The sequence below is a fragment of the Emydura macquarii genome, unplaced genomic scaffold, assembly GCF_026122565.2.
Source record: "Emydura macquarii macquarii isolate MOO-44397 ecotype Brisbane River unplaced genomic scaffold, CSIRO-AGI_Emac_v2 contig_3128, whole genome shotgun sequence".
Taxonomy (NCBI): domain Eukaryota; kingdom Metazoa; phylum Chordata; order Testudines; family Chelidae; genus Emydura; species Emydura macquarii.
In genome coordinates, this window is record NW_027133265.1 from 7,170,114 (window position 1) to 7,197,329 (window position 27,216).

Below are 27,216 nucleotides of genomic sequence, written 5' to 3' on the forward strand. Positions count from 1 at the left end.
CAGAGTTAGGGAGACATTTCCAAATAATTTTATACCAGAACAAAAATCTCACCCACATATTTAATATGGCACAGTGGAATGTATTGTCTAGTAACTTAGCGCTTCACTGTTGTCCGCATTCCTGCTTCCTGAAGAACATTTAACCTGGGCCCTATGTCTCACGTGTGGCAATAAGACGTGGAAAAGGAGAAATATGTTTCCTAAACCAAGTCAGGCTAGCAAAACCAAGCAAACCCAGTTCTCAAATCCAGCATAGAAAATAATGCTGAGACTGGAGTTAGAATAGCAGAAACTGCTTCTATTTCTGTATGCCAATCTTCTAACTCTTTTTCTTTCTCAGATGATAAAGAAACTGTTTTCCATATGCTTGGTAGGGAGAAAAGATTGTGATACTGTCATGGAAACAATCCTATGAAATATTTAAAGCAAATCAAGCTCAGGTCCTGATCACATGAGGAGCTCTGCCTAAGCAAATGGCAATTTATTTAGATTTATAAACATGCTAAAAAGGGCACGTATTTACATGCCCTAACACCCTTGACATAACTTAAATTGCTGTCCATATGATATATTTTTAAGATAAGCTGCCATACTTCACCTTCCAAACTACTGTTGTCTTTACGCTTACAATTACCCCATTGTGTATTGCCTGGGGAAAAACATTAGGATTGTAATGCAGGACTCTGCCCACATGGAACTCATTGTAAACTCAGGGTAAAAATATGTAATGAAATACCTTTAAAATTAAGGAATTAAAATGAGTAGAAAGAGTTGAGTTCTGATTATGCTATCTCAAAAGGATATAAGGGGGGAGGGTTCAGGGAAAGGTGACAATGATTAGAGGCATGAAAAGGTTTCTGAATTAGAGATTGAAAAGATTGTCACTGCTTAGCTCAAAGAGGTGAAAAATAAGAGGGAAGAAGAAGATACAAAATAATAAGTGGTATAGAGAAGGTAAATTGGGTACATCTCTTTACCCTCACACTTAACACAAGAACAAGGAGCTGTTTAATATAATTGAAAAGCAACAAATTTAAAATGGATAAGGAAATTCTGTATTATACATCCCATAATTGATTTGTGAAATTGCAGACATAATTAAGGTAAATTGCTTAGTAGATTTCAAAATAGAATTGGACATTTTATATGGATAATAGGAACATACACAGTTCGGTAGGATTAACTTTTTTTAAAATTTTTTATTAGAAGTGTTACCCTTAATGCCGTAAAACCATCACCAATTTGACTGGGTCAGGAAGAAAGCTCCCATATGGGCAAATGATTCTACAATTGTCTGTTTATGGCATTTGTTCCAACTTCCATTTAAGTGCATGGTACTGGCAACTGTCATCCAAGATATTGGACTAGATGGGATCATTAGTATCTGTTACGGCAGTTTCTATGTTAAAAGAAAGGGAGCCAACTAATGTGTGTTGGCTAGTACTTTTTTTATTTCTGGAGATACCATACAGTTTTATTTCTGATTAGATCAGTTGTCTAAATTCCATAAAACTTTAAAATTTCAGAGGTGTTTGAGGATGGTGTCTGCTAATTTTAATTGTTTAAGCCTTTATTTTATCACTCCAGTGTTGTTCCAGTAGCAGCCTGTGTATTTCTTGACTATTTTTTCAGATTGGTATCTTCGTGGAATATGATGAACTTTGCCTCTCTTTGGCTATAAAACAGAGGACTGCAACAGTTAACTGAAAGCTTATAGTTTAAGTTTTCAGATTTACTTTTACACATGGACATTACCCTGTTTCTGCTAGAATTAAACCTAATTCAGTTCATTCACTAGAAGTTTGTGGTATTAAAAAAGCAAGAAAGAACTTGATAGTGGAAATAATGGACTTTTACTACTAGGTGAAGAATTCATCTAATGAAGATGATTCCAAACGAAAGCAGACAAACAAGAAAAAAAGGATAATCTATGATTCAGGTAAAATTTATAACCGCTTTAGAATGCTGCGTTGTCTTTTGTAGTACTACCAGTTAAAATTGAGAGCTAGCAGGTGATTGTTACCCCTTAATGCAAGATGCTTAAAAAAAAAAAAAAATCTTAGGGGATTATGATCAAGAAGAAATAAAAGCATTTCTCACACAGACCTGGTAACATATACCTCCAGTATGCTCTTGATTCTTAGTCCTGAAAGTCATTAAATGCCTGGCTGTTATCATTGTGATCAGGGACATCTTCCATTTTCAGTCTCAGTATAAAAAAATGCAGCATTGCTTCTGTAGCAAAATCTGCTAAAAATGCTAACCCAGAATAATTTTCACTAGACTTCAGTCAACAATTTGAAAAACCCGGATTTGGAGTTTAGATTAATAGAACTGGCTTACTTAATATCTTTTTAAATGGCAGCTATAAGGATGATTTCTTTATTAAAGGTCTTGACAGTTAAATTTTTTGCAAGTGTAAAGCCTCCAATTCGTAGATCCAATCTGTCTGAGTAAAGCGCTGTATGAGAAGCACAGGAGTCTGCTGATGTGAAAGAACTTGCAGGATTGGGGCCTGCCTTACTAATTTTATATTTAATATACATGCAAGGTTATGTCTACAGGAAAACTTGTGTTTTCATTTATATCTGCCCTGCCACACAGACATTTAAGCATTTGTTCCATGCTTATAGGTGCTTTTACATATTTTAAATTTCAGACTGTGAAAAAAAAATGTAATTGAAAAGACTGCTCAGCCCACTCAAATAAATATCCTCCAGAAGATACAATTAAAAATAATTCTAAAAAAATTTCATATATCAGGGTCTTTTTAAAAATTAAGTTTAAAAAATTGGAAGCTTTCTGGTTTCTTCCTTTCAGTTTGTTGTTGTTGTCACTTCTTCCCCCTCTGGACTCTGAAGCCTTCTATAGTTGTGAAATTGAGAGGGGTGCGGGGGAGATTACAGGCTTTCCTACAGCTTGTGTCTTCCATTGCAGACTATTGGTTTTTGTTTTTTGTTTTCCCTGTGTGCTGGTTCAATAGTACAAGGTTGCTCTAATTTTAAGAGAAAAACAATGGCATGCTTTAAACCTGCAGAACACACACACAAATCAGTCTGCCAGGATGTTGTCATTGAATATTGAAAACACATCAAACTGTGGAGAAATTGTATATTAAGCTTGTCATTTTACCCTTGGGGAGCCTTGCAGGAAATATTTCAAAATTATGTTTGGTGCTACATATAGTATATGCAAATCAGCTGCCAACTGTAATATATTATTATTTATTATTCACTTGCTAAGTGCTAGCAGTGTGCCTGGAGCTTTAGATGTCCTATCCTATTAGGTAGAAGGACAGAAAGTACTGTTCCATTTCTTTGAAAGGCTAGCAGGCTTTTCAGTTACTGAGGTTGTTGACCATTTCATTCCTAGAGAAATGTAGAGCATCAGTTTTGTGTGTGTTTTTAAAAAACTAAATACCTGTCCTGCTAGTGTGTCCCCTTGTCCCTCGCATGACATGTTGTGAGCAGTAACCATCTGTTAAATATACTGGGTTCCCTCGGCTTTTTCAGTCCTTTCCCTGGCAATCATTATCACACATTTATTATGCATATGGAAGGTGGGGTGCATAGTCCCCAGTTCTACAGTTTTATGCCCTTTTGGGATCTGGAGAATAGTGATATGATTGATGCTTTATCCTGGCCCTCTCAAAGTTCAGGATTATCACTTCAGTGATTTAATGCGTTTAATCTTTAGAGCCTTGGGCAGGTACAAAATTTGTATCTGATCCACAATTTGTAAAATTTGTCTACAGAGATCTGCAGATTTGCAGGGCTTTACTAACAGCTGCACATGTCACTGTGCACCACTGACGAAGGGCCGTGCCAAGCCCCTGACCCCCAATCCTATCCCCTACTTCTCTCCAGAGACCTCTTGCCCTGCCATCTGCTCCGTCCCTGCCATATCTCTTGCCCTGCTCAGGGCAGGGAGGCTACATTCTGGGCCCTTTGTGCGGCCCCCTCCCAGTGTGGGGGCTTGGATACCCCTACGCAACTACAACAGCTCTAACACACGCAGACCTGACTGGGAGAGAAAGTGGGAACAAAGCGCCTGCTGTTGCTGCTTGCTAGTTTAAAATAAGGATGCCTCTTTCAAAATGGCACTTAACTCACTGTGCAGGAACACACTGGTGTCTCTCTTCAGGGAATTGTTGTTTGCCACCTCCATCCAAGCAAGCTGGGGGCTACAACTCCCAGAATGCCCAGCGGGCCATTGCCACATATAGCAGCCTGAGAGAGCAAGCTGGAGCCTGAGAGCTGGGTGACAGCTGCTTCATTTGGATGAGTGTGTGCTGCAGAACCCTGTGTAGATACGAAATTTGTATCTGCATCCAAGCTGCAATCTGCAAAAAATGGTCTGCAGATGCGGATATCTGTGGATTTGCTGAGCTCTATTAATCTTTACTGGTCTTGTATGTCCTGAATTACAATAGCTTAATATTCTCCCCTATTCAGCTAGGCAAACCCACATTCTTCTTCAAGTGATTGCTCACGTTCATTCCACTATAGGTGTGTGCACGCCTCCGTGCACAGCTACCAGAACTCTTTTCCCCTTAGCAGATCCTGTAGGGCCAGCTCTGGTGCCCCTTGGAGTCCGGTGCACATGCCGTGGTATATGAGGCACTGTCAGCCCTGCGCCCCCTCAGTTATTTCTTTCTGCCTGTGGTGGTTACTGGAACTGCCTGTGCTTCCATTGCAAGTGTTTTATTCCCGGTGTTTAAACTTTAAACTAGGTTTTTTCTGTTAATTAGTTAGTTAGTTAGATTAGTAATTGCTGTAGTGGTAGTTAGACACTTGAAGATAGTCTAACTTTGTTTTTTACCGGGAGCAGGTATGCTCCAGTGTCATGGCTCCAAGCTGTGCACTCCGGCGGGAAGGCTTTCCCGCTAACTGACCCCCACTGCCTGAAGCGTGGGGGGGGAAGCTCTTCGTAAGTAAGAGAATGGATCGTAAGGCTTTCTGACCTCCGGAAAATCTGCATGAAAGCCCGGCTCACAGAGCCCCGAGCTGGCTCCAAGCCAACCACTTCACTGAGGTATCCAGTGTGCCGCCGGTAGAGAGCACCATTGGTACCAACCCGACTTGGCACCAAGGAGACGGAAACACTCGGACTTCCCCGCACCGTTGGAGCAGGCGGGGTGGAGCACCGATCCGCACTGAGGTCAGATTATGGAGACCCGCTGCCAGAGCCAGTGTTTCCAGCCACGGAGCCTTCCCTGAGTCGAGGAGTGGGGGAGCCCCTCGACACTTACTGGCTTCGGTGACTGAAGGATGGCAAGAACCTTGTTGGCCTTGCATATGCCGTTGCCGCCCATACCTCCATGAGAGAGAAGGGGCTGGTGTTAAGGGGAAGGCCTCATTGGGACCCCTGAATGGCTCAGGAGATCCCTGGTATGGGGAGTAAGATCTCCTGCAGACCGGTTTCCTAGGGTAAAGCAGGATCGCTCCCCTAGCAGTCTTCCCAGGTTACGGTTGCCAGATCGACCTGCATCGAGGCAGAGAGCGAAGTCACCCACCCGACACCAGTCTCGACCCCCCTGGCACCAGGTGAGGTCCATTTCACCGCTCCCGCACCGAAGAGTTTGCCAGCAAGTACGCGGCACTGATCCCGGTCACCGGAGACAGTCTTGGTACTGAGGAGCTGGAGCAGTGCAGAACCCCGTAGTCAGAGACAGGCTCGGCACCGAGGAGTTCGCCCCCAGCGCCTAGACAGTGATGAAACCCCAGATGCCGGAGACGGATTTGGAACCGGGGTCTTGCCCCCCGTACCAAGGCTGTGCCTACTCGGATGCCGGAGATGAAACTGGAACCGAGGAGTTTGCCCTGCGCCGAGGCAAGCCCAGATGCTGGAGACAGCCTCAGCACCAAGGTTTCGTCTCCATACCGAGGCTGCGCCAAGCCCGATGGCCGGAGACAGACTTGGCACTGAGGAGTTCGCCCTGCACCGAGACTGGGCAGAGCTGGTTGCTGGAGCTTGACTCAGCGCCGTCAACCCCTCAGGGATGCACTCGGTGCCTCAAGTACAAAGACGCCATGCACCCTCGGACAACGACTTGGCCCCATAGGTAGCGACTTCTGTGGGGACTGCCTGTCGGCAGGAAGAGGGGCTGCGGCCTCCCCCCCGCCTCTCCTCCCCGCCAGATGAAGGAAGCTCCCGAGCCCTGATTGTTTCTAGGGTACACTGGGAGGTGCTCAGAAGGTGTCCTTCACCTGGGGGCTGGAGGTGAAGGAGCAAAAGGGGCGTCAGATGACCTTTAATATGTTACCAAGGGGCTCCACAGAGTGTTAGCTGCCGTGGCCTACAGAGGGGCGCCCAACATAGTGAGGGTCTCGTGGCAAAACCCCGTCCTCCATACCCTGATACTTTTCATGGTTCATTTAGGCATTATGCCCAGCCAAGGGCTTTGAATACTGTTCACCACCCTGCCCCATGTTCCTGGTGGTGGTTGCCGCCAGTCACAGGGATAGGCAGGGCAGACGGGCTCTACCCCAGACAACAAAGGCGACTGCAAGCCAGATTTGTTTGGGAAAACTTAATTCATTAGCACTATCAGCAAGTGGAAGGTGAGCCCCTCAGGGGTCTCAGTGAGCCGCTTTGCTGGGGCTCTGCCCGGCGGCAGATGCTGAGCCTGTAGGCCATTGCAGAGCAGGGTACGACGGGAGCTAGAGCAGCGCACCTGCCACCCTCAGTTGCTGCCTATTCAGTGGGCAGAGCCATTCCCTCCACCACCGGCATGCCCGGAGGTTGGTGGCTGTAATCCCAGGCTATCCTGAATAGATCCAGCAGCACATCAGGGGCTCTTCTGTCAACAGGTCAGCCTTCTCTTCGTTTGCATGGAGGCAGAGCTGCATGGTCTCAGGGACTCCTAGACCATGCTCCGTTCCCTGGGCCGCTACATGCCACAGACCTTCAGGCAGGTCTCTAGGGACAGCAGCAGTGGAGGCGCCAGCCATGGCCGTCTCACGACCTACAGGCAAGGGGACAGAGTCAGGGGGTCTAAGAGATACCACCCACCTTGAGGGGCTCCTTAGGCCCTCAGTAAAGGTCCTCTCAGCTACGGGGCAATCGGAAAGGCCCTCCTGCTGGTGAACATAAGGGCAGCTCCCTAGCCTATACCCTCCTTTAGGCTTGGGTGAGCCAGAATTCCGCCTACTGGGCCCCTGAGATAGCTTGGTGAGCTAGGGGCAGGAGGTCAAGGCTGCCTCAGCCAGAAGCAGTGGGAGAGGCCCCACAAGCGATGGCGGAAGAGGTCCCCCTCCAGATACTTCCTCGTCTCCCCCCACCCCCCAAAAAGAAGGGGGATTTGAGGACGGTGATAGACCTATGTCGTCGCACAATTCCCAAACAAGGGGCTCATGTCTCTCATGATCAAGGGGCTGGAGTGCTCACCAACACCATTCGTCCATGGCGATCAGAGACCTTTATATTAGCTCTCCCACCCTCCCCTCCTGCATACAGTCCTGCTCAACTAGGAAGGGCTAATCAGATGCCATCCCTATTGTTCCGGCTGGCTACACCAGCATGAGTTCACCATGCTGCTGGATTTCTCGATCGCCTGGCTCGGGAGTCCCCAAGCTAGTGCGATTCCAGCTCTCACGATCACCCTTGGTGCCCAGACCTGGATCCCCGACACCTCGGGGAGTGATAGATTGGTGGCCGAGAGGCGATGAGCGAGCCACTCAGAACAAGCCCAGTGTGTACCAATGGGTAGCAGGAAAGCCTCCACGCAGGTCGTGTACCGGGTTAAGTGGAAGTGGTTGTTGCCTGCTGGGAGCAGTCCTGAGACACTCTGCCTGGCCTCTTGCCAGTATAGGCGAGCAGGGAAATACCTGCCACAGCTAAAGCTCCGGGGACTGACTGTGGCCTCCCCTGAAGGCCCACCTATCAGCCACTCGAGGGGGGATTGTGGCCCTACTGTCAGATGGCAGTTCAACCCCTGAAGGGGATGGGAGGCTCTATCCGTAGGCCTGTGACCCAGGGCTTCTCTGGGATCTTGACCTGGTCCTTTCTGGGCCAGGTGTCTCCTCCTCCCCCCTCCCCCTCAAAACCCATGGCGTCTTGCCCTCTACTCTGGCCATCCGGGAAGGTGGCCTTCCTGAGGGTGTTTACCTTGGCAAGGAAGGTCTCCAGAATCACATCTCTGACCCCAGAGCTCTTTCCTCATACTGTAGTCTATAAGATAAGGTTCAGTGAGACTTCACCGGGCCCGGCGGCTCAAGGGGTTGCCCAGTCTCATTGGACCAATCATATATTCTCCCCAGGTTTCCCTGAACCGCACGGCTCGGAGGAGAGGAGAAGGCAGCACTGGCTAGAATGTGAGTGGAACCCTGGCTTCTACATCAGATGTACGAGGCCATTACGGAGAGGGATGCAGCTATTCTTCACAGCATCCGACCAGATGAAAGGTTCACCGTCCTCCGCTGGCATAATTTCTTTGTGAATAACTCCATGCATCATGTTCGGCTACAAGCAGGTGAAGGTGCCGCTTCCAGGCGCTACCACAGCTCACCCAAGAGGGCTCAAGCTCCATCTACAGCCTTCCTAGTGGAAGTGCTAGGGCAGGGCATCTGCAGAGCAGCTGCCAGGCTGTTGGTACACCTTCCCGTCCCACCATGCCTCTGTCCAAGGCACAGGAAGTAGTGGGCTTCAGCAGAGCTGGGCTGCAAGCAACTCACCGCTAACTCCGGCCCACCTCCAAAGTACTGCTTGTTAGTCACCTATAGTGGAATGGACATGAGCAATCACTCGAAGAAGAAAACAAGGTTACTTACTAGTAACTGATGTTCTTTGAGATATGTTGCTCATGTCCATTCCACAACCCACCCCCTGTCCCCGCCGCCAGAGTTGGCGGAAAGAAGGGACTGAGGGGGCATAGGGCCGACAGTGCCTTATATACCGCGGCATGTGTGTGTGGGACTCCAGGGGGCAGCAGAGCCTACCCTACGGGATCTGCTAAGGGGAAAAAAGTTCTGGTAGCTGTGCACGGAGGCTTGTACACAGCTATGGTGGAATAGACATGAGCAACACATCTCGAAGAACATCAGTTACTGGTAAGTAACCTTGTTTTTTATTTTAAGGAGTTTCTCTTTGTTGGGTTTGGTGTTCTGCACTGATATGACAGACTTTTTTTCACTTCCCAGGGTTGCGAGACATCTTGCTACCACCTGCCTTTAGCATGAGGAATCTATGTATATGCCAGCTGTGGTTCAGCTTCCCAGCTCCACTGGTCATAGGCAACACAAGCAGTCACCTCAAGGCCTACGTGTGCACTTGCGTGTGCTATTTCTCTCTCTCTCACTCTCTCCCTTCCCCACCTCCAGGTTAGTGATAGGCATACTCCAGCCATTTCCCTGGAGTGTCCAGCCCCTGTTCCACTGCAGTATTTACAGATTTGCTGCTTCCAAAGAAGCAGTACACAGCAGTTTACCAGTTTCCCAGCTGATCACCACTCCACTTGACACAAAGCACTTAGTTATGTTTATAGTGAAAACAAGTAAAGTTTACTTAACAAAGGTTAAAGATTCAAGTGATAGTAAGTAGAAGTATTGGAAACTAATAGTTACATATAAAATAAAATCATAACATGCATTCTAGGTCCTAGACATACTTTACTAGATACTTTCATGTCTTGTAGAACAGTGCTTACCCAACATCCTTCCAGTGTTTTACAGCTGGGCTAGGCTGTGATTTTCTGTTCATGAGACAAGTCACGATGTCACCTTGCCTCCTTGGTGAAAGATCCAGGGTGTCCCTTTGCACACCCTGATATATCAAACACTCCATTGTCCTTATTCATAAACAGGACATCCCAGTACTTGTTTTTTCCTGTATGCTCCTTTCTTCACATTTTGCAGTCACTTAATGAGTATGCAAATAGGCATATATTGTGATGCTTACAATCCACAGTGACTAGACAGGGAGATAAGTATCTGTTACCCCCTGCCTGAAAAGAATCTGTCTGAGATTTCACTACCTGTTTACCTGCCTTAAGAACATAACTCTTCGTATAGACACACAACTCCTTAAATATTATCCGTGAATGCATTTTGCAATGATTATGACCACCAATGGACTACTGGCTCTCAGTAGAGACTTCACATTCCACTCTTGAGTGAGTTGTTTGACCCAGCAGATTTCTGTAAAATCTTATGCACCCCCAGTTGGTATGAAGAAGTCCCCGGGGTCACAGACTGGAGTTTAATTCTCAGGTTCCTGCTCCCATACGGGAATTTTAAACACTGCAGAAGCAGCATGCTTGGTTCCTGGGATGGGTAATAGGGAATGTTTTTCTTGTTGAACAGAAACTTCTTCTGGGTGATTGATGGCTTCTTAAGGAAGTCCCATTTAGTCCTCTTCCTAGTGGCAATGTCACAGATCTCATAAAATAGAGGATTACAGCTTCATTTTTCTCTGTATTTTGAACTTCAGCAGAGTACCTTTCTTTCTCCCTCAACTGGATGTTCTTATAACTGATGTGTTGAACTGTTATTTAAATGACTGTGTATGTGGAGGAAAATAATACTTCTCCTGTGATCAAATACAGATTCCGAAGAAGAGAGGCAGTCAGTAAAGAAATCTAAGAAGCCACCAGAGAGACAGCCATCCTCTTCAAAATCTGATAAAGTTCTTAAGAAGGATCCTGTTGTTTATGTTTCAGAGACAGGTAATGGGTAAAACACGTGATATATTCAGCTGTTATAGGAGGGTTACTATTATATAGTTAAATGTAACTAAGACAATATTCAAGGAGGAATGCTTTTTTTTAGGGAAGGTAAGCTTTAGAAATGTGTCATTGATAGGCTAGCAAAGTCTTGAACAGGCTAAACGTGATGGGATGATGAGTGGTACTATGGCTTTTAGGCTCCTCTTCTCTCTTTGGTGTTTGAGATGGTTGTCAGTCTTGCTTTTGTGGTCTGGTCAGGCATATACCATCGCTCCTTGTTTTCATTGGTTTAGTTGGGAACGTCAACTCAAGAATTAGCAAATGCACTATTCTCAGTTTCTTCAGGTGATGTGTTTATAATCCTTAGGAGTCAGGGATAACTTCCAAACACTTAAGCTATTCACTAGCACTCTTCCCTAAATGACAGAATTAGTTATATCTGAAAACTTATGAGTTTTCAGAGAGAGCTTTTCATTTGGTATCTGACTAGGCCAGTCTTTTCCTCTCCTGCAGTTGCTCACTTCGTTAAAGTTAGTGGCAAAAATTCTTTGTTTCAGTCTTTACCCCCTTGATTCTGACTTCCAAACTCTTAAAAATAAAAACCAAATATATTATCAAAGTATTAATCCATCTGGTTTTAGACTAGTAGGAAGATTGATTTGTAGTCTGCTTCTTTTATAGCAGTACTTTTAAAAAAAAAAAAGATCTGTGCAATCTCAGTCCTGGGTCTCAGCTTCCTAAGTTCTTTAATGTTTTGGTCCCTAAGTAGCAGTGGTGAGTAGGAGTCAGCTGCCTTTCTTGAACTTAACCATTGACTTCAGACCTTGCGGTCAATTCTGTAGATTTTAGAAAGCGTTATAAGCATGGGTGATCTTTATTGTTAGTCCTAAAATTTCTAAGGTTATTCTGTTGTTCTAAATTTGCTAATAACTTTTACCTGGCAATTACTAGAATTGATTGTGTGCATACTTTGGTGAATTAAATTTATGGTTGGAGTTAAGGCTGCATGTTGGTTGTTCAGAATATTTATCTGTTTGCTGATAATGACAGATGGGAGGGTGTCTTGTTCATTGTTGGTGTTGGCATTTTTTTTCTATGTAGCCATTGTTCTGATTGTACTTTTTCTTTTGGGATATCCCTGAGCTACTTGTTTTCTGGGAGTAAGAATCCTGCCCAGATGGTACCTTTAGAGGAGGTGGATCTGCTTACCTTACCTTCTGTTTCTACATAGAACACATGTTACAGAATTCCCACTAACTCATCTTCTCCTTTCAGAGTTTGGAGGGGAACTTTGAGATGGTGGCTTGTCTTTAAACTTCTGTGAGCTTTTTGTTCTACCTTTTGAGACATTAAGTTTTCAGTTTTGTTTTGTAATTTGCATGCCTGTGTGTGTGCCTGTCTCTGCCAGTCAGTCTGTCATTTGCCTCCTGCTAGAACCAGGATGTAACTGGAGGGTTCTTATGGCACTGGCGAGTCTCGGGTGCAGTTTAACCACCAATAGGGGGTGATGACTCATGTTCTCTTTGCTACCACTTCCCTTATGGGTCAAACAACCGTAAGAATCTGAGTTCTGCCCCATTCTTAAGACATGTGACCCCAGAATGTGAATGCTGCAATATATTATCTATGAAAGAGAATGATAAGGTAAACTATCTTCCCTTCTAGCAATGTTTAAAAAAATGCTTGGCAAAAGAGAATATGAAACTTGTAGCAAATTCTTTAGAAGTGTAATATAATAACTGCTGCTTCTTAAAAGTATTAAAACTGTAGCTCCTACTTGTCAATTTGCTTGCATGTGAATATAGTGTTAAATGACATCAGTTCTAGTCTGTCTCTACTGAACATGCAGCACAGGTAATCTTTCAGCCATGGTCAATAATTAGAAATGCAATATATCTGTGTAAACAAGGCTATCATGATTTATCATATCTTTCTCTTAGGGATTAAAGTACAAGGATTTTAGAATGAATTAAAAAGTATGTATGATATTTATATGTCCATTCTCATAATGTTTATATTACATTCATAAGGCTGTTTACATGTTGCACAGCTTTAGAAGCTCTCACAGGAGAGACAGATGAGTCAATCATGTTCTTTTGTCATCTGTATTTTATAATTGTACTAGCATTTTCTTAAGTACAGTCACTTTCTATACAACCTGCCCTCAAACCTTTCATCTTATTTCCAGAGGTCAGACACCTAATTCAACTCCCTTTGAAATCAGTGAGTGAAAATCTTTCCATTGACTTCAGTGTAAGTTGGATCAACCCCGTAAACTTGTTAAAGTGTAGTGCTAGATATACATTAAAACTTTTACTGCATGAATATGGGCAGTTAAAATTCGGAAAGTCTTTTGCCAGTGTTTGCAAAGCATGCTATAGAAAAGATCTTGATATACGCACAAGAACACAATTGAGTTAGAAAGTAAGTATTAGAGTGACAATTTACCCATCCCTCTTGAATGGCAGCACCTGTTCAACATGATGCAGCCTGATTACTCTCAGAACAATTAGAAATTTAGCTCATCTGACTCGATTTCACTCCATTGAAATCACTTCTACTATACAAGTAAGAATGTTTATTGCAGCAGAGCTTGTAAAGATTCCAGATAGCTAGATTATTGTTCAGAGACTGAGGTTTGTGTGTATCTAATCTAAAACAAAATAATTATTTGTAATTAATACATGCTAAATTAATGTCCTATTGAAAACTTAAACTGTCAGTTACACAAAGTAAAATACCTTTTAGATTAACATATTTTTTAGATATCAGTCTATAATATGTTTAATAAAACACTTGCATGTTCATACAGAATATGCAGCACTACCTGTATTTTGTTTTATATTTCTGGTAGTTGACATGTTTTATTTCTGATAACAAGCAAAATGATGTTTTTGGGCAGTATATTGCTAAAAACAAAACAAAAAAACCAAAATACACATTTCCACCTGAAGTTACAACGTATAATCTTTTTTTTTTCTTTTTTCATTTTTTTAAAAATCAAATTAATTTCAACTTCCTTTTTAAAATTAGAACCAGAACTGTTATGGGAAAAAAAACGTATGAGAGAGAGTATTCAATAGTTGAAACGCTTGGCATAATTGCAAGTACACTAAAATTTAAGGAGCATATTTATTTAATTTGATTCCAGTAGAATTAATTTAGGATTAAATTACTAAAATATAAAGAGCCCTCCTTTTGTAAATAACATGTCAAGGTTCAAAATCACTACACAGAACAGTCTAAAGTAGAAATATATTAAATATTTGGATTTGTTCATATGATCGTGTATGTCAGGGTTTTTTTGCAGTTGAAACTGTGCATGGTGATTGGTTCCCTCCTGTAAAACCTAAAAGTACTGAACTTGAATGACTTACAATTTTGCCAAGTTTATTTCGTTAGCAGATTTTTTCAAACAAATAAACAAAGCTTTTTGCTGCTTAATTTTTGTTTAGTGCAATATAGTTTAGGAAAACTTGTTATGTTCAGAGAGATTTTGAGGCCAGAAAGGAATCAGTTGTGGTCGTTGTACACTGATCTCCTGTGCTGCAAAAGTCATAAAATTTCACCCCGTGATTCTTGTATTAGGTTCATAACTTCTGGTTAACCGATCTTTTAGAAAGGCATCCAATCTTGATTTAAAGACTTCAAGTGATGGAAAATCTACAGTGTCTCTTAGAGAGTTGTTGCAATGGTTAATTATCCTCACTGATAAAAATTGTGCCTTATCTCCAGTCTGAATTTATCTAGCTTCAGCTTCCAGACACTGGATCTTGCTATGCCTTTGCTTTGTAGTTTTAAGAGCTTACTACCATCTGAAATCTTCTCCTCATGCAGGTACTTAGAGATCAAGACCCCTAACCTTCTACGGTAAACACAATAAGAGACAAACTCTATTTAAAGTCAAGATTTTCAGACATGAGATCATTCTTGTAGCTCTTTTCTGAGCCCTTTCCAATTTTTTTAAGTGTGGATACAGAACTGAATGAATACAATATTTCACTCATGGTCTCAGTGCCCTATACCGATGTCTACTGCCTTCCTACTTCTACATGAAGGATCACATTAGCTCTCTTATTCACAGCATCATGCTAGGAGATCATGTTCAATTGATTATCCCCAATTCTTTTTCAGAGTCTGTTTCCAGGATGTAGTTACATATCCTATAAGGGTAACCTACATCTTTGTTCCTAGATGCGTGATCTATCGTTTAGCTGTATTAAGGCACATGTTGTTGTTCAAATGAACCCAGTTTACTAAGCTATCTATACATGAAACTATCCATATAACTTTATTTACTACTTTAACAATTTTTGTCATCTGCAAACTTTACTAGAAATGATTTTAGATTTTTTTTCCCTCCAGATTTATAAAGATATTGAATAGCTGGTTCAAGAACAAATATCTGATCAGATTCTAGGGAGAGCAGGTGGAAAGAGTGCAATTTTAGATTTGTTACGTAATGAGGTGGTGTGATACAACAGGAACATTGGTCAAGGTTAATAGTGAAATCCCTGAAAACTGCAGTTCAAGGTTACTCTTATCTAGTGAGCTTTAGGTATACAACACTAAGGTTGACTTAAACTATGATTAAAGCAATTTCTTTATACAAGGGTTAACAAACATTTCAGGGGTTTTTTTTGTTTTTGTTTTTGTTTTTTGTTTTTTTTGCTAGTATGTATGTAATTCACTTTTCCATTTTATAGGAGCTGAATAGTGTTTTATAGACTGTTAAGCATACTTTAATTGGCCTACACATTTAAGCTAACATAAAAAAAAACAAACCCAAAAAAGCTCGTGATGATATTTGCAAATTTTTATGTCTTGGGTAGAGAGATGGGTATGATTTGAGTTTACATTTGATGGGTTTTAAATTTTGTAGACTTGGATTTCATTTATTTCTTGTACTATTTTGAGATCCTTTCCCCAAACTACTTTGAATTTGTAGTTCTTCCCTGTCAGTATTGTCTCTGTCAGTAGCATTACTTTTGTTGGTGTAATCAAGATATTGCTGTGCACATTTAAATATATTTTTAGAAAAGTATAGCTATCCAAATCCATTTGGTTCAAAATTAATCCCCTTGTTTTTACAACTTTCATGGACTGGCTCCTGTGTCATATGTTGTCCCTTCATTCCATATGTGTAGTACCAGTGTTGTTTCTGTTTGTTCATGCAGCCTTACTGTTGCTATTTGTGACAGCTTTATTTGCAGCAATTATTTGTCTGAAACAGCCTTTGCGTAGTTCTATGGATTATCTACTCTCTCTGTCTCTCTCCAGATCTCATCTGAAGTCGGTCTTTCCTCTTTTGCTTATGCCTCTACCTTTCTTTGTTTCTGTTGTTTAATTCTGTTTTTTGGGATTTGATTTATATTACAAATGCTATCTGAATTAAAGTTTAATTGTTTTGTAGATGAGAGTAAATGACTGGATTAATTAAATGGTTAATTTGTTTTCTATTTCTTACTGTTGCTTTCGTGCTGTACAGACCATTAGGTATACCTTTTTAATCCCATAACAAATATTTTTCTTCACTGCTGTGTACTTGGTTAAATCAAACTCCCTTCATTTAGATTATTGATTATCAAGGACAGAACACCATTAATCTTACAAGTAGCAGGAAAGGAAGAGCTATTTATAAATACCTCCATTGCTAACCATTCTCTCTGGTAAAACAGTCCAGTAAGTTGGGAGAAATCCAAATACTTCTTGTACCTGTTAAATAACATTTACTTTTTACTGTTTAATGAAGTATGGGACCTTGAGCTTTGTTTGTAGAAGATGACCTGTTATTATGCTGCATTGAACTTTGTCTGGTTTCGTCAGGGTTTGCTAGTTGGCAAAAATTGCATGGTGTGGGGGTTTTTTTTTTTGGGTGGATCTTAATGTACACCTGACCATTAACACAGATAACGATGTAGATGGTATCCATGTGGATGTGTAGTGATTGCAACAATAGTTGTGAGTATGGCAAAATGTAACTTTGTAAAAGCTGCTTTTGTGTGTGGCACTAAGAAGATAACACTTTATGCTACTGCTTTACAGCACTAATATACAATTCCAATTAAATCTAGAGGATGAATGATCATGTTGGTGGGTGGGTAAGATTGTTTGTGGTTGAAAAGTAACTCTTGAGAAAGGGTGTATGCGCAAGTGTGTGAGAGAGACAAACATATGATCCCAACAGAATTTGAACTACTTCTTTGATATTCCACTGGAGAGTGAGTAGGACAGTGTTTAGGGTGGTAGCCTTGAACTCAGTATATCTGGATTCTCTGCTCCTCCACAGACTTCCTGTGTGACCTTGGGCAAGTCACTTAGTCTTTCTGGTTCAGTTCTGTGTCTGACAAATGGGGTATAACAACAAAATTCTCCTATCTCAGAGGGGTGTTGTTTAGACTTGTGTTATCAAGCATGTGAAGATATGACCCTCCCCACTTGCTGTGTTTCAGAACCACCTGTTTTTGCTTGTTAAACATTGAGTTTGTGACTTTGAGAGTGAGAAGGATGCTAGGGAAGGAAAATCAAAGAAGCAAAATTAAAGCAACCACCAGGTTGGGTCAGACAAGTTAGAATAAACCAAGAATAGGCATTGATCCCTGAGATCATGCTCTTGTGATTAAGGAAAAATTAATCTGGACTGCTGCCCATTTGGAGGGTCTACATCTTAAAGCCACTCATATTTCAAGAGATGCAGAATATGGGGCCTGTTTATTAAATGGTACTTTTTGATCTGGAATAGCTCCTACTTTTGTTTTCAGGTGCAAATGAAGGAGTTAGCATTGCCCTGTGTCTGCTGGTTTTTATTTATTTATTTTTTAAACTTAAATTTCTAGCAGCTGAAATAGCTACATCAGCAAAACTTTGTAGTGTAGACTTAAACCGTAGTAAGTTTCTCCTTGGGCTGTGTCACTTATTCACATAGCAACCACAAAATCAGTTTTTAAAGAACGCTACAGTTACTTATGTCCAAGTGACTTTTATTTTTTTAAAATTCACTTTGGTTGCTATACAAAGATCAAAGCTGTATTAATTTTTCTCTCTTCCTTATCAGTGAAACTTTAGTTATTAAGTCATAACATTATAGGCCACATGATATAATTCTTTCTGTTAAGAGTTTTAAAGAATATTCTCCCATATCTTCTTATATGCATCTTATGGTTATTCATTTTATTTTTAAGCTTGTGAAATGTGACTCTTAAGTTAATTCATCTTTGTATATCTTTGTATAACATTATTTTCAGAAGGGAAAAGTAGGATTTTTAAGCATTTTTGTGATCCACCATTTCTGATTACTATACTCTCTCTTGTTTGGGAAGTGTTGAGACTAAATTTTTTCAAGTACTTACATAGATGATATTTGAATTGTTAAATGAGGTTTATGGTACTCATTATCTGATCAGTGTCATGTACTTTGATGTCATCATTAGGGAGACGAGAGTTCATTAGCAAACACTTCCCCTATAAATTTTGTACAACTGTCAGTAATTTTTAACCTAGTTGATACAGGAGGGTAGAAATGTCACATGTGCTAGTTGATAATGTAGTGTGCTTTGGACTTTGTGCTTTGGTAATTTGATTTGACACTTTGAATATATTGAACTTTTAAAATCCATATATATATTTTCCATTCTTTTCACTGACTTTGCAGTGGTAACTTCATACATTTTTGACCTCCTAACACAGGTTTCTAGATTAATTCCTTGAAAGTTCAGGTTATAAGAGACTTTTAGTAGCATAAGTGTTTATTTTAATAATGTATTCTCAAAAATACAGTATTGGAATACAGAAAAATGCTGCTACTTTGACTAAAGTCACTGACATGCGTCTTTAATGCAGAGGTAAAGTTCCCCTATCGTGTCTCTTCACTTTCTAGAACATCAAGTTCAGTGACACTCAGTCTTTTGAAAACCAGGACAGAAATGAAGTTAAGGGATTTCAAATGTCAGCTTCGGAGAATCAGAAATAGAGTTGAGAGATGCTAACACAACCTTCACTATGCCACCCTGGAGCTGTTAATAGCTGCTCCAGATGTGTTCACTGTGCTAAGTGTAGCCATATTGAATGGTGGAGGGATTAATTGGAGCACCTTGGCAGATCTGTGATTGTGATATGAGGAGATCTGGGAGCAGGCTGGTCTTCCATGAGAGTCTGAGTCTCTCATGTATGTGATCTAAAGAAAGAGGTGCATGTGTAGTTTGAGGGATTCAGTATTTCTCATTTCTAAATTCTGTAGGTTGAGTAGCAGCAGTGCACAGGAGTCATTTTAACATAGGGATCGTCAACAGTGACGTGGGATATGCGTGGTCTGTGGGTTTAATGATGGGAAATTGAAACTATAGTATTAGATGGAATCCTGCAGTGAAAGTGAATGGGTTATAAAAAGGAGTGAAGAAGTTGCCAAATTTAGCAAGTATGGGGTTGTTTGGAGGAATTAGGCTCAGTATTTGAGCGTAGAACAGGTGCAGGTAGCTCCTGCTTAGTACAGCATGCCTAAAGACAAGTTTTGCCTTAGGAAAGAGTGGGCATTAGACTCTGTGCTGTAGTTGTCATGTACCCTGTTGCCTGAGTGTTGTGCCCTATCTGCAAAGGCAGAGTGCAAGTGTATATGTTATGGGTGTATTGAGTCATTGCTTTGAGGGCAGAGTTATGATTGTGTTGGCTTTACTCCGTATTCCCTGGTTTTCAGAAGCTGAAGTTTGAAATATCTTACCTCTTCATTTCCTGATTTTCAGAAGTTTGTGTCATTAAAGTCAATGCTCTGGAAGGGCACGAGACACAACAGAGCAACCTTATCTTTGTGTTAATGATGTTTCAGTGATTTTGTGTGTGTGTGTGTGTTGTTTTTAACAGAGAAATTTGTAGTAGGCAGTTGTAGTTCTCACCTAGGTTTGTAGTTGATATGCTGCTGTAACTCGGTAATAATACTTAGCTCGTATAGTGCTAAGTAGGTCATCAAAGCACTTTCATCAGTAGGTCACAAACCACTTTACATCACTGTCCCCATTTTACAGATGGGGAAACAGACACAGAGGTGAAGTGACTTGACCAACATCCCCCTGCAGGCCAATGGCAGAGCCAGGCATAGACTAGTCAGTTATCTCTCAACTAGGGTACACGGTTTCTAAGTGCTGGTCCTCCCTCCGGTATACTTTGTTACAGTGAAACGGAGATAATGGACATGCTTTGAAATGTTTGCAACGTGTAATTGCTGAGAGGGCTAATGAGAGAAATCACAGGCATGGACTAGGTCCCAAAATCTTGACAGTTTTATTATATGTGGGCTACAATAACTTCAAGCAGATGAGCCAAGACTAATATCTTGCTCTTCTTTTCCACCCCCACTAGTTCGGCAACTTTTTGTCTCTCCCCAACATTTCCAGCTTCTCTTCCCTTTCCAATTGCATTAAGCCGGTAGCAGGGATGTGTGCAAGAGGGAGCAAGGAGAGATACAGGCCCAACCAATAGGCAGGGGCACAGAACTCCGCCGGAGCCAGGAGAGCAAACTTCTCTGGGGTTGTTGGGGTAGAGCCAGCTCTTCTAATTGCCAGGGGAGAGTGAGCGCTGCTGACTGCAGGACTATGGGTGGGGTAGCCAGCTCCACTGGTTGCAGCAGGGGGAGCCAGCTCCATTGGCCGCATGTGGGGGTGGGAGGAGCCAGCTCCTACAGCTGCAGAGGGCACAGAAAGTGCCCCTCCAAAAGCAGACAAACTTTTATTCCTGTACATGCCCCTGGCCAGTAATTAATGCTGTAGAAGCCATTAACATGTAAGGGTTGCACACTTCTTTGGTTAGGTAGCCTGAGCTGATCAAGGAGGCAGGCTCCACACTCCCACCATACCTCCCCAACAGAACTTCTCCACTTTGGCCTGCCTTCCTCTCCCCAGCCATACCCTGGCACCCCAGTCTTGCCCACTCCAGCTAGTCCCTCCACTCCACAAGGTACCTTAACTTTGTATTTCCTTGTTCTCAGAGATTTAAATGTGTTATTTTCAGGAACTCCTTCCCCCCATCCTGGTTCAGCTGGGGGACAAGGTGAGAGGCTGACACCCTCAGAGAGATAGGGATCCCCAGATCCTGGTGTGTGTGCACAAGAATGCAGAATTTGTGGCTGACAGGCCTCCCTGCCCCTAATCTCTGTGCTTCCTCTGCCACATGTCCCCCTTCTCTTTTCAATCCCCACCCCTCTGACTGAGCTGCCATTTCCATTTATCCTCTTCTCCATTACTCCAGACTTTGTTGCAGTCCCAAACCCTCTCCTACTTTTCCCTCCAACTCCTCTGCATCCCTAATTCCTCCTTTCCTCCCAGCAAACATTTGCATGTGTAATTTTTTATTTTCAAAAATAGTTTTGAGTATCTTCTGAATTTTCTGCTGTACTCAGATTCTTTCTCCCTCCCCCAAAACAAAACAAAAAATAGAACATCTCATCCCCGCCATAAAACAAACAAAAAACTCCAACCCTTTGATAGGAGCTGATTGTTGCAATATACCTTACATTTTCAGTTTTTGGATTTCTGCCAAGGTTTTCAAATGTGATGCTTGGGTATAGTTCAGGTTCAGTGATCACGGCATGTCCCCTTGAGCCACTCAGGCTATGTGAAAACTGTCTGTTTTGCAAGTCTCTTGGCTTGTGTTTCTGCATGTGCTCAGTGCATTCCATTTGACACATGAGCGTTAGCCCTATAGACAGGTTCGCGCCTAAATTTTTCAGTATTGTTTTCCTGTGAGGGCAGTGGGTGCCAAGCACTAGCTGGGTAAATGTTGAATGATTGAGAACATTTGGGGCTCAGTGAGAGCCATGGATTGACTCCAAAGTGTGAGCAAAAAATTGTTGGAAACTATCAACTTTAATAAATGCTGTGTTTTGGCGGGTCTGTATCTTGGGAACCCCTTGCTCCAATGATCCCAATTTTGGATTACTAACCCTGTGTGCCTATGATGCACACCAGATTTCAAGACACCTGAATAAGCGTGCATGCAGATTTTAGAGTACTCAGAAGTCATCCTTTAAACAGAAGGGGCTTCTCAACTTTTAACTATAGCTGAGCTGGCATTTTGATATACTAAAAACGTAAATTTCAGCTTGACATATGATCCATCTTGGGTTAAGTAAGGTGGGTAAAATGTAATTTTAAAAGAACACTGTGTGCAGTTTGCTCATTCTGTCAGTCTGATAGTTTTCAAGGAAGGAATTACTTCTTATCATGAAAAACACTGGAAAAGTGTTTTGAAACTTAAGTTGCCAACTGAATTTTTTTTTGAAAATTCTGAGCCTATTGCATTAACAACTATAGTACTAAAAATGAAATTTGTGCTACTTGCAGTATGGGAGCTGATTGTCCTGGTTTTTAAAAAGTCTCCGTCTTTAAACATTTCTAAAACATTTTTCTTGTGGGTTTTTAATGTAAAGTTCTAAAAACATTTCTTCAAATTCTTAAAGCAGGATGTAAACACATTAAATGTTCTTACATATTGTACATCTCTTAAGTTTCACTTTTAGTAATTTTTTCCTTTAATTAAAATAACACTTTAGTTATTAGGTGTGTAGGTTGCTCTTCAAGGAAGGTTTTCTAGTGAAGACTTCGGTTTTCTAAAAATTCTGTCTCTTCGCTGTTTCTTACTATTGGATAATTGATTATAAGAGTTCTTCACATTTTCTGATATTGATATATTAGGGACACTTGTTAAATAGTATATCTCATTCGTCTCCCATAATTGCATAAAATAGTTTAAAATGTACATGAACCAAATAATATGAAATAACACCAAGAAGCAAGTGCCTGAGACATGTGGCAAGTCTAATTCCAGTGCTGTCTGCTTAGCACATTTTTCATATTTTGTGATTAAAGTTGTAAAGCACTGCATAATCAGGTTGTGGTTTGCTGCTGTGGTTAAGGTTATGTTACAGATTTCCTTAAAAGCCCATACTGCAGTCAGTGGTTCTTAAATGTTGTAAAATATGCTCTGGGCTAAAACTGATATCAGAATAGGAGTGAGTGCTCCTGTTGTGTATGTTAATCATAAGTGTTTCTTTAATTCTGTTCATAACTAGTATTAAACTTCAGCTGCCAGGAATGCTGTTTTTATTTAAATATAAATTAGAATGTATTGGAACAGCCGGTAAAGGTAAAGTGAGAACTCTGATCTCTCTTAAATTAATGACATATAGCTCTTCTTTGTACTTTGAGATGAGACCCGTTTGATTATTACATTAATGCAACAGTTTGTGTAATAGTAAAATGTATTTTTCCCTAAGTTTGATACCTCGAAGTATTATACGTGTGCAATCTTGCCTGTTGTGCTTTAATACAATGAAGAGTGACTTAACATATCTGAAATAGATAAACTTAAATACATTTGTAGTATTTTTTTCCAATTATTTTAACTTTTAGGTTGTTAGTTTTCTACTCATTGACAGGCCTCTATTTAATATAGTAGCACAATATTAATTTTTGTAAAATATCCATTTTGTAATATTTGACAGTGTGTGAAGGATTCAGATTCAAATCCATCTGTGAAAATGGTAGCAGCCTTGAATTTTATCTTGGGCTAGAAATTGCTCCAATCCAAAGTTAATAAAATAAGTCACCGATCATAATCTCTTAATTGTGAGAGTTAATGGATTGCTGATTTTGAAAGGATATATGATATTACACACTAATTTACAAGTTTCCATTTATACAGTAGTGTAAATATACCGTATTTCCCCATGTATAAGACGCTCCCATATATAAGACACACCTTAATTTTGGGGCCCGAAATTTGAAAAAAAATGTATTACATAAAGTTATTGAACTCAAGTTTTATTCATCATAAATGCAAATAAAAAAAATCTACAACCACTGTATAAGACGCACCCAGTTTTTAGACCCCAAATTTTTCGAAAAAGGGTGCGTCTTATACATGGGGAAATACGGTATAACTTGAAAGAAAAATTATATTAAGTATGATGTGTTTCTAGAGATAAAGGATACTTTTAAAAGTATTGATGGTTATGAAACCTGAACCATTTAAACAAAATTTTAAAAGAAAAACTGTAAAGCAACTATTAGTGATATTTGGTGGTCTGTTATTTGTTTGTTTGTTTTAAAGTGAACACAAAGTGTATTAAAGGCTATGCAGTTTTGTTCCAATCCTCTGAAATATGTAACTGTCACATTTAGGACATGTAGTTGCTCCAGATTTTGGATTTGATCTTGAAAAGCTTTTTCATACAAGTAGTCCTTACACTATTATCCCCATTGGCTCTTTTGGGGCTTCTAAGGGTTTCAGGATTGAACCTTTCTCCCTAAATGAAGAAATGTGTTCAAGAACAGAGAATCTTCACTGAGGCCTTGTCTACCCTAAAAAAATGTTAGGTCGAATTATAGCCACCACAGTAATTATGGCTGTACCACAGTAAAGGTGGCTGATGTCCACACTACCCTCTTTGTGTTGGTGGAGTGCGTCTTTACAAGGAACACTTCCACCGACCTAAGAGGAGCAGTGTGGGGAGCTGAGAGCCCCACAGACTCCCAGGTTCTCTGTGAGCTGCTCTCCCCTCAATTCCCTGTTCCACATCGGGAACCAGCCCCAGGCTTTCCCCCATCCCTGTTCCCAGGGGGAAGCTGCCCAGAGCATCTCACCCCTGGGGAGTGGGGTCCAGCTGCCCAGGCTTCTCAGCCCCCTCATCTGCTCCCCACTGGGCAGCCTTGTCAATTTCACCGCTCAGCCATGAAATTGACAAGGCTGCTCCAGGGGAGAAGCAGCCCAGGTCTCCCTTCCCAGTTCCCTGCCAGTGCTTGGGCTTCTCCCCTCCCAGATAGCTGCCAGGAGTTGGGCAGCCATGTCAGTTTCACGGCTTAGCATGACAAGGCTGCTCCCAGCTCCCTGCAGGGAGTGGGGTGGAGAAGCGCCTGGGTTTCTCTGCCTGCTCCCAATGGGGAGCAGAAACCAACCTCCTGGGCTTCTCACCCTGCTCCCAGCTGGGAGGAGAGACCATCTGCTCAGCTCTCCTGGGACTTTCTTGTCAATTTCACTGCTCCAGAAATTGACCAGAATGACAGCCCCACAGCCCATGTAAGGGGCTCAGTGTCTACATTGACACTGTGTCGCCCTAAGTAAACTGACAAGACCTACTCCTCTCCTTGAGGTGATTTTGTTATGTCGCCATAGCAGGGGAGTTACATCGATGGGAGGAGCATTTTAGTCTGTACACCTCCACTGCTTTGTCCACAAAAGTCAGCTTTTGTCAACTGCTCTCTAATGTAAACCAGCCCTGAGTGGCCTTTGATCACATCTTTTTAACTTCTCCAATAAACTGGTGACATAGGATTGAGATTTGAATAGCGTGGGGTTGGTAGCTTTTATATTTTTATTATTGCTTGAAGCCTTGACATTTCACTTTAGGCAGAAGCTCTAACAATGTTTAAAGTGCATGTTTGTAGTGCATTTAGAATCAAATTGCATGTTGAGAAATGGAACATAAAACAAATCTAGAGGACTATAAAGGCCAGTCCCTGAAGGCTAGAGTTACTGTTGGGCTACTTCGGGGTTTTTTTTGTTTTTTTTTTTTTTAAATGATGTGAATAATGGGAAAATTAAATTTCCTTAGTCAAATATGGCATCTGGTTTTTTAATTATTTTTTTTTCTTTCACATGATTTAAGTTTAATCAGTTTTTAAACTTAATAAGCAAATACAAAAACATGGGAGGTTTGTCTGCTTGCCTTTGAATTTATTCTGTTTAAAACCTCAGTGGTTTTGAATATAACTTTTATTTATAATTTTGTTTAAGAGGAGAACACTGAAAATCTATAAAGATGTTTAACAAATATAGCCATGTTATTAAATGATGTATGAACTACTTGTTAATCTGATTGGAAAATAATTACAGAAAAAATAATGGACTCCTCCCCATACAAACCAACAAACAACCCACACACAGACTGGAGATAAGACAGAAGGATAAACCACATTGAACCCACATAGTACCTCATCTTAGATTGTAAATTCATTGGGACAGGGTCTCTTATGTGTTTATATAATGTCTAGCAGAATGGGGCTCTGGTGTGTAAATGGGCTTCTAAGTGCTGCTTTTATGCAAATAAATAATAGTGTGATAATGATTATCAGAGGCAGTATTAGACCTTTGAGTTTCTAAGATATGTCCAAAACACACTATAGCTAAGTACACATAATATAATCTTAATAACAAAAGAGAATTTACGCTGCTGGGTTTAATTTAGTTGGACCCTTTCCATATTAAATTTACCATTTAGTTGCATTATGATAATATGTGGAGACCTGAGCTGGGATCAGGGCCAAATACCATACCAATATATAATAAAGTTCCTGCCTCAAATAGTTTACACTCTAAATAAAAATTGGAAAGAGTGGGAGTTGATGATAATCCATTATACTGATGGGGAACTGAGGTACAAAGAAACTAATGATTTGCCCAAGGTCACACAGGAAGTCTGAGACCAAGCCAGGATTTGAATGACTTATGATTGTAACCTCTAAGGGATGGGGTGCTTTTATCCTATGTTTGTACTAATACAATGGAGTTCACCTGGTCCATGACTGTGGCTTGTGGTTACTACCACAATACCAATAATTAATAGTCAGTATCTGTTAATTTCCAGTTCAGTGTATTATTCACAAAAGAAACTATTTTTCTTCTCTGGTATTTCTGCAGATGGAGGAGGAAAACTTTTATTGAATAAATAGTTCAGCACTATGATCTGTTTCAGTAACCATTTAAAAGACAGTTTCCTTCTGATAAAGCAAATATCGATTGTGTAGAGAACAAAATAAGTATGTAGATGTGAATAAAAAAGTAAAGTAGGTAGTATAATCAGTATTCTCAAAACAGTGTAGTGACAGTCCTGTATGACTACTTTCCATGTAGTTCTTAAAGTGAAAGTCACAACTAATGAAATTATAGTTGTGTATAATTTTGTTGGACTAAATATTAGGATGTTTGAAGCTCTGTCCTGCCATTTTGCATAATCTTGCAATGGTGCTTATTATAGCATAGTCTTTTCTGTCCTCCATATTTATGGTTTAATATTGTGTATGTACCTTTGTCAGAAAAGACATCACTGTGAGCAGCTTCACTTGCTTCCCTATGTACATACAAAACAGACCACTGTATTTTGTGTGAAGAAACCATTGTTGTGTTGGGTGAGATACTGGGTATAGGCAACATTGACTCCAAAAGAATCCTATTAAATGAACTTTATAAATTGCTTTTTGAAAGTGTGCTACTTTATGCTTCTTTATGATTTTATAAAGAAGACTTGATTTTTTTCCTTTGGAAATTCAGAAAACGTGTACCTTCATGGGCACAACAGCAGATGGAAAATTTAGTGGTGATATGACATAATCGATGAGTAATAGCTGAGCAGTTGAAAGAGGAAGGGATTTTTAGTTGAAAACTTTGATTAACACCCATTTTATTTTAATAGCTAACGAACACTTGGTAGAAAGGGTGTCTTAACATCTGCCCCTTCATTTAAGGTATGAAACCTTTTGTTGTATATCTGATGCCTCTGAAAAGTTTTCTAC

At 40.9% G+C, this 27,216-nt stretch overlaps 1 protein-coding gene across 3 annotated transcripts in view; it reads left to right on the top strand.

The window, feature by feature from the left end:
* Nucleotides 1-27,216, top strand: part of RFC1 (replication factor C subunit 1) — a 76,312-nt gene that overhangs the window by 12,928 nt on the left and 36,168 nt on the right. For all 3 annotated transcript variants that reach the window (XM_067531211.1, XM_067531208.1, XM_067531209.1), the window contains exons 3-4: nucleotides 1,864-1,939; nucleotides 10,544-10,663. In XM_067531211.1, coding sequence (XP_067387312.1) covers nucleotides 1,864-1,939; nucleotides 10,544-10,663 — 196 coding nt within the window. The remainder of the gene's footprint in view (nucleotides 1-1,863; nucleotides 1,940-10,543; nucleotides 10,664-27,216) is intronic.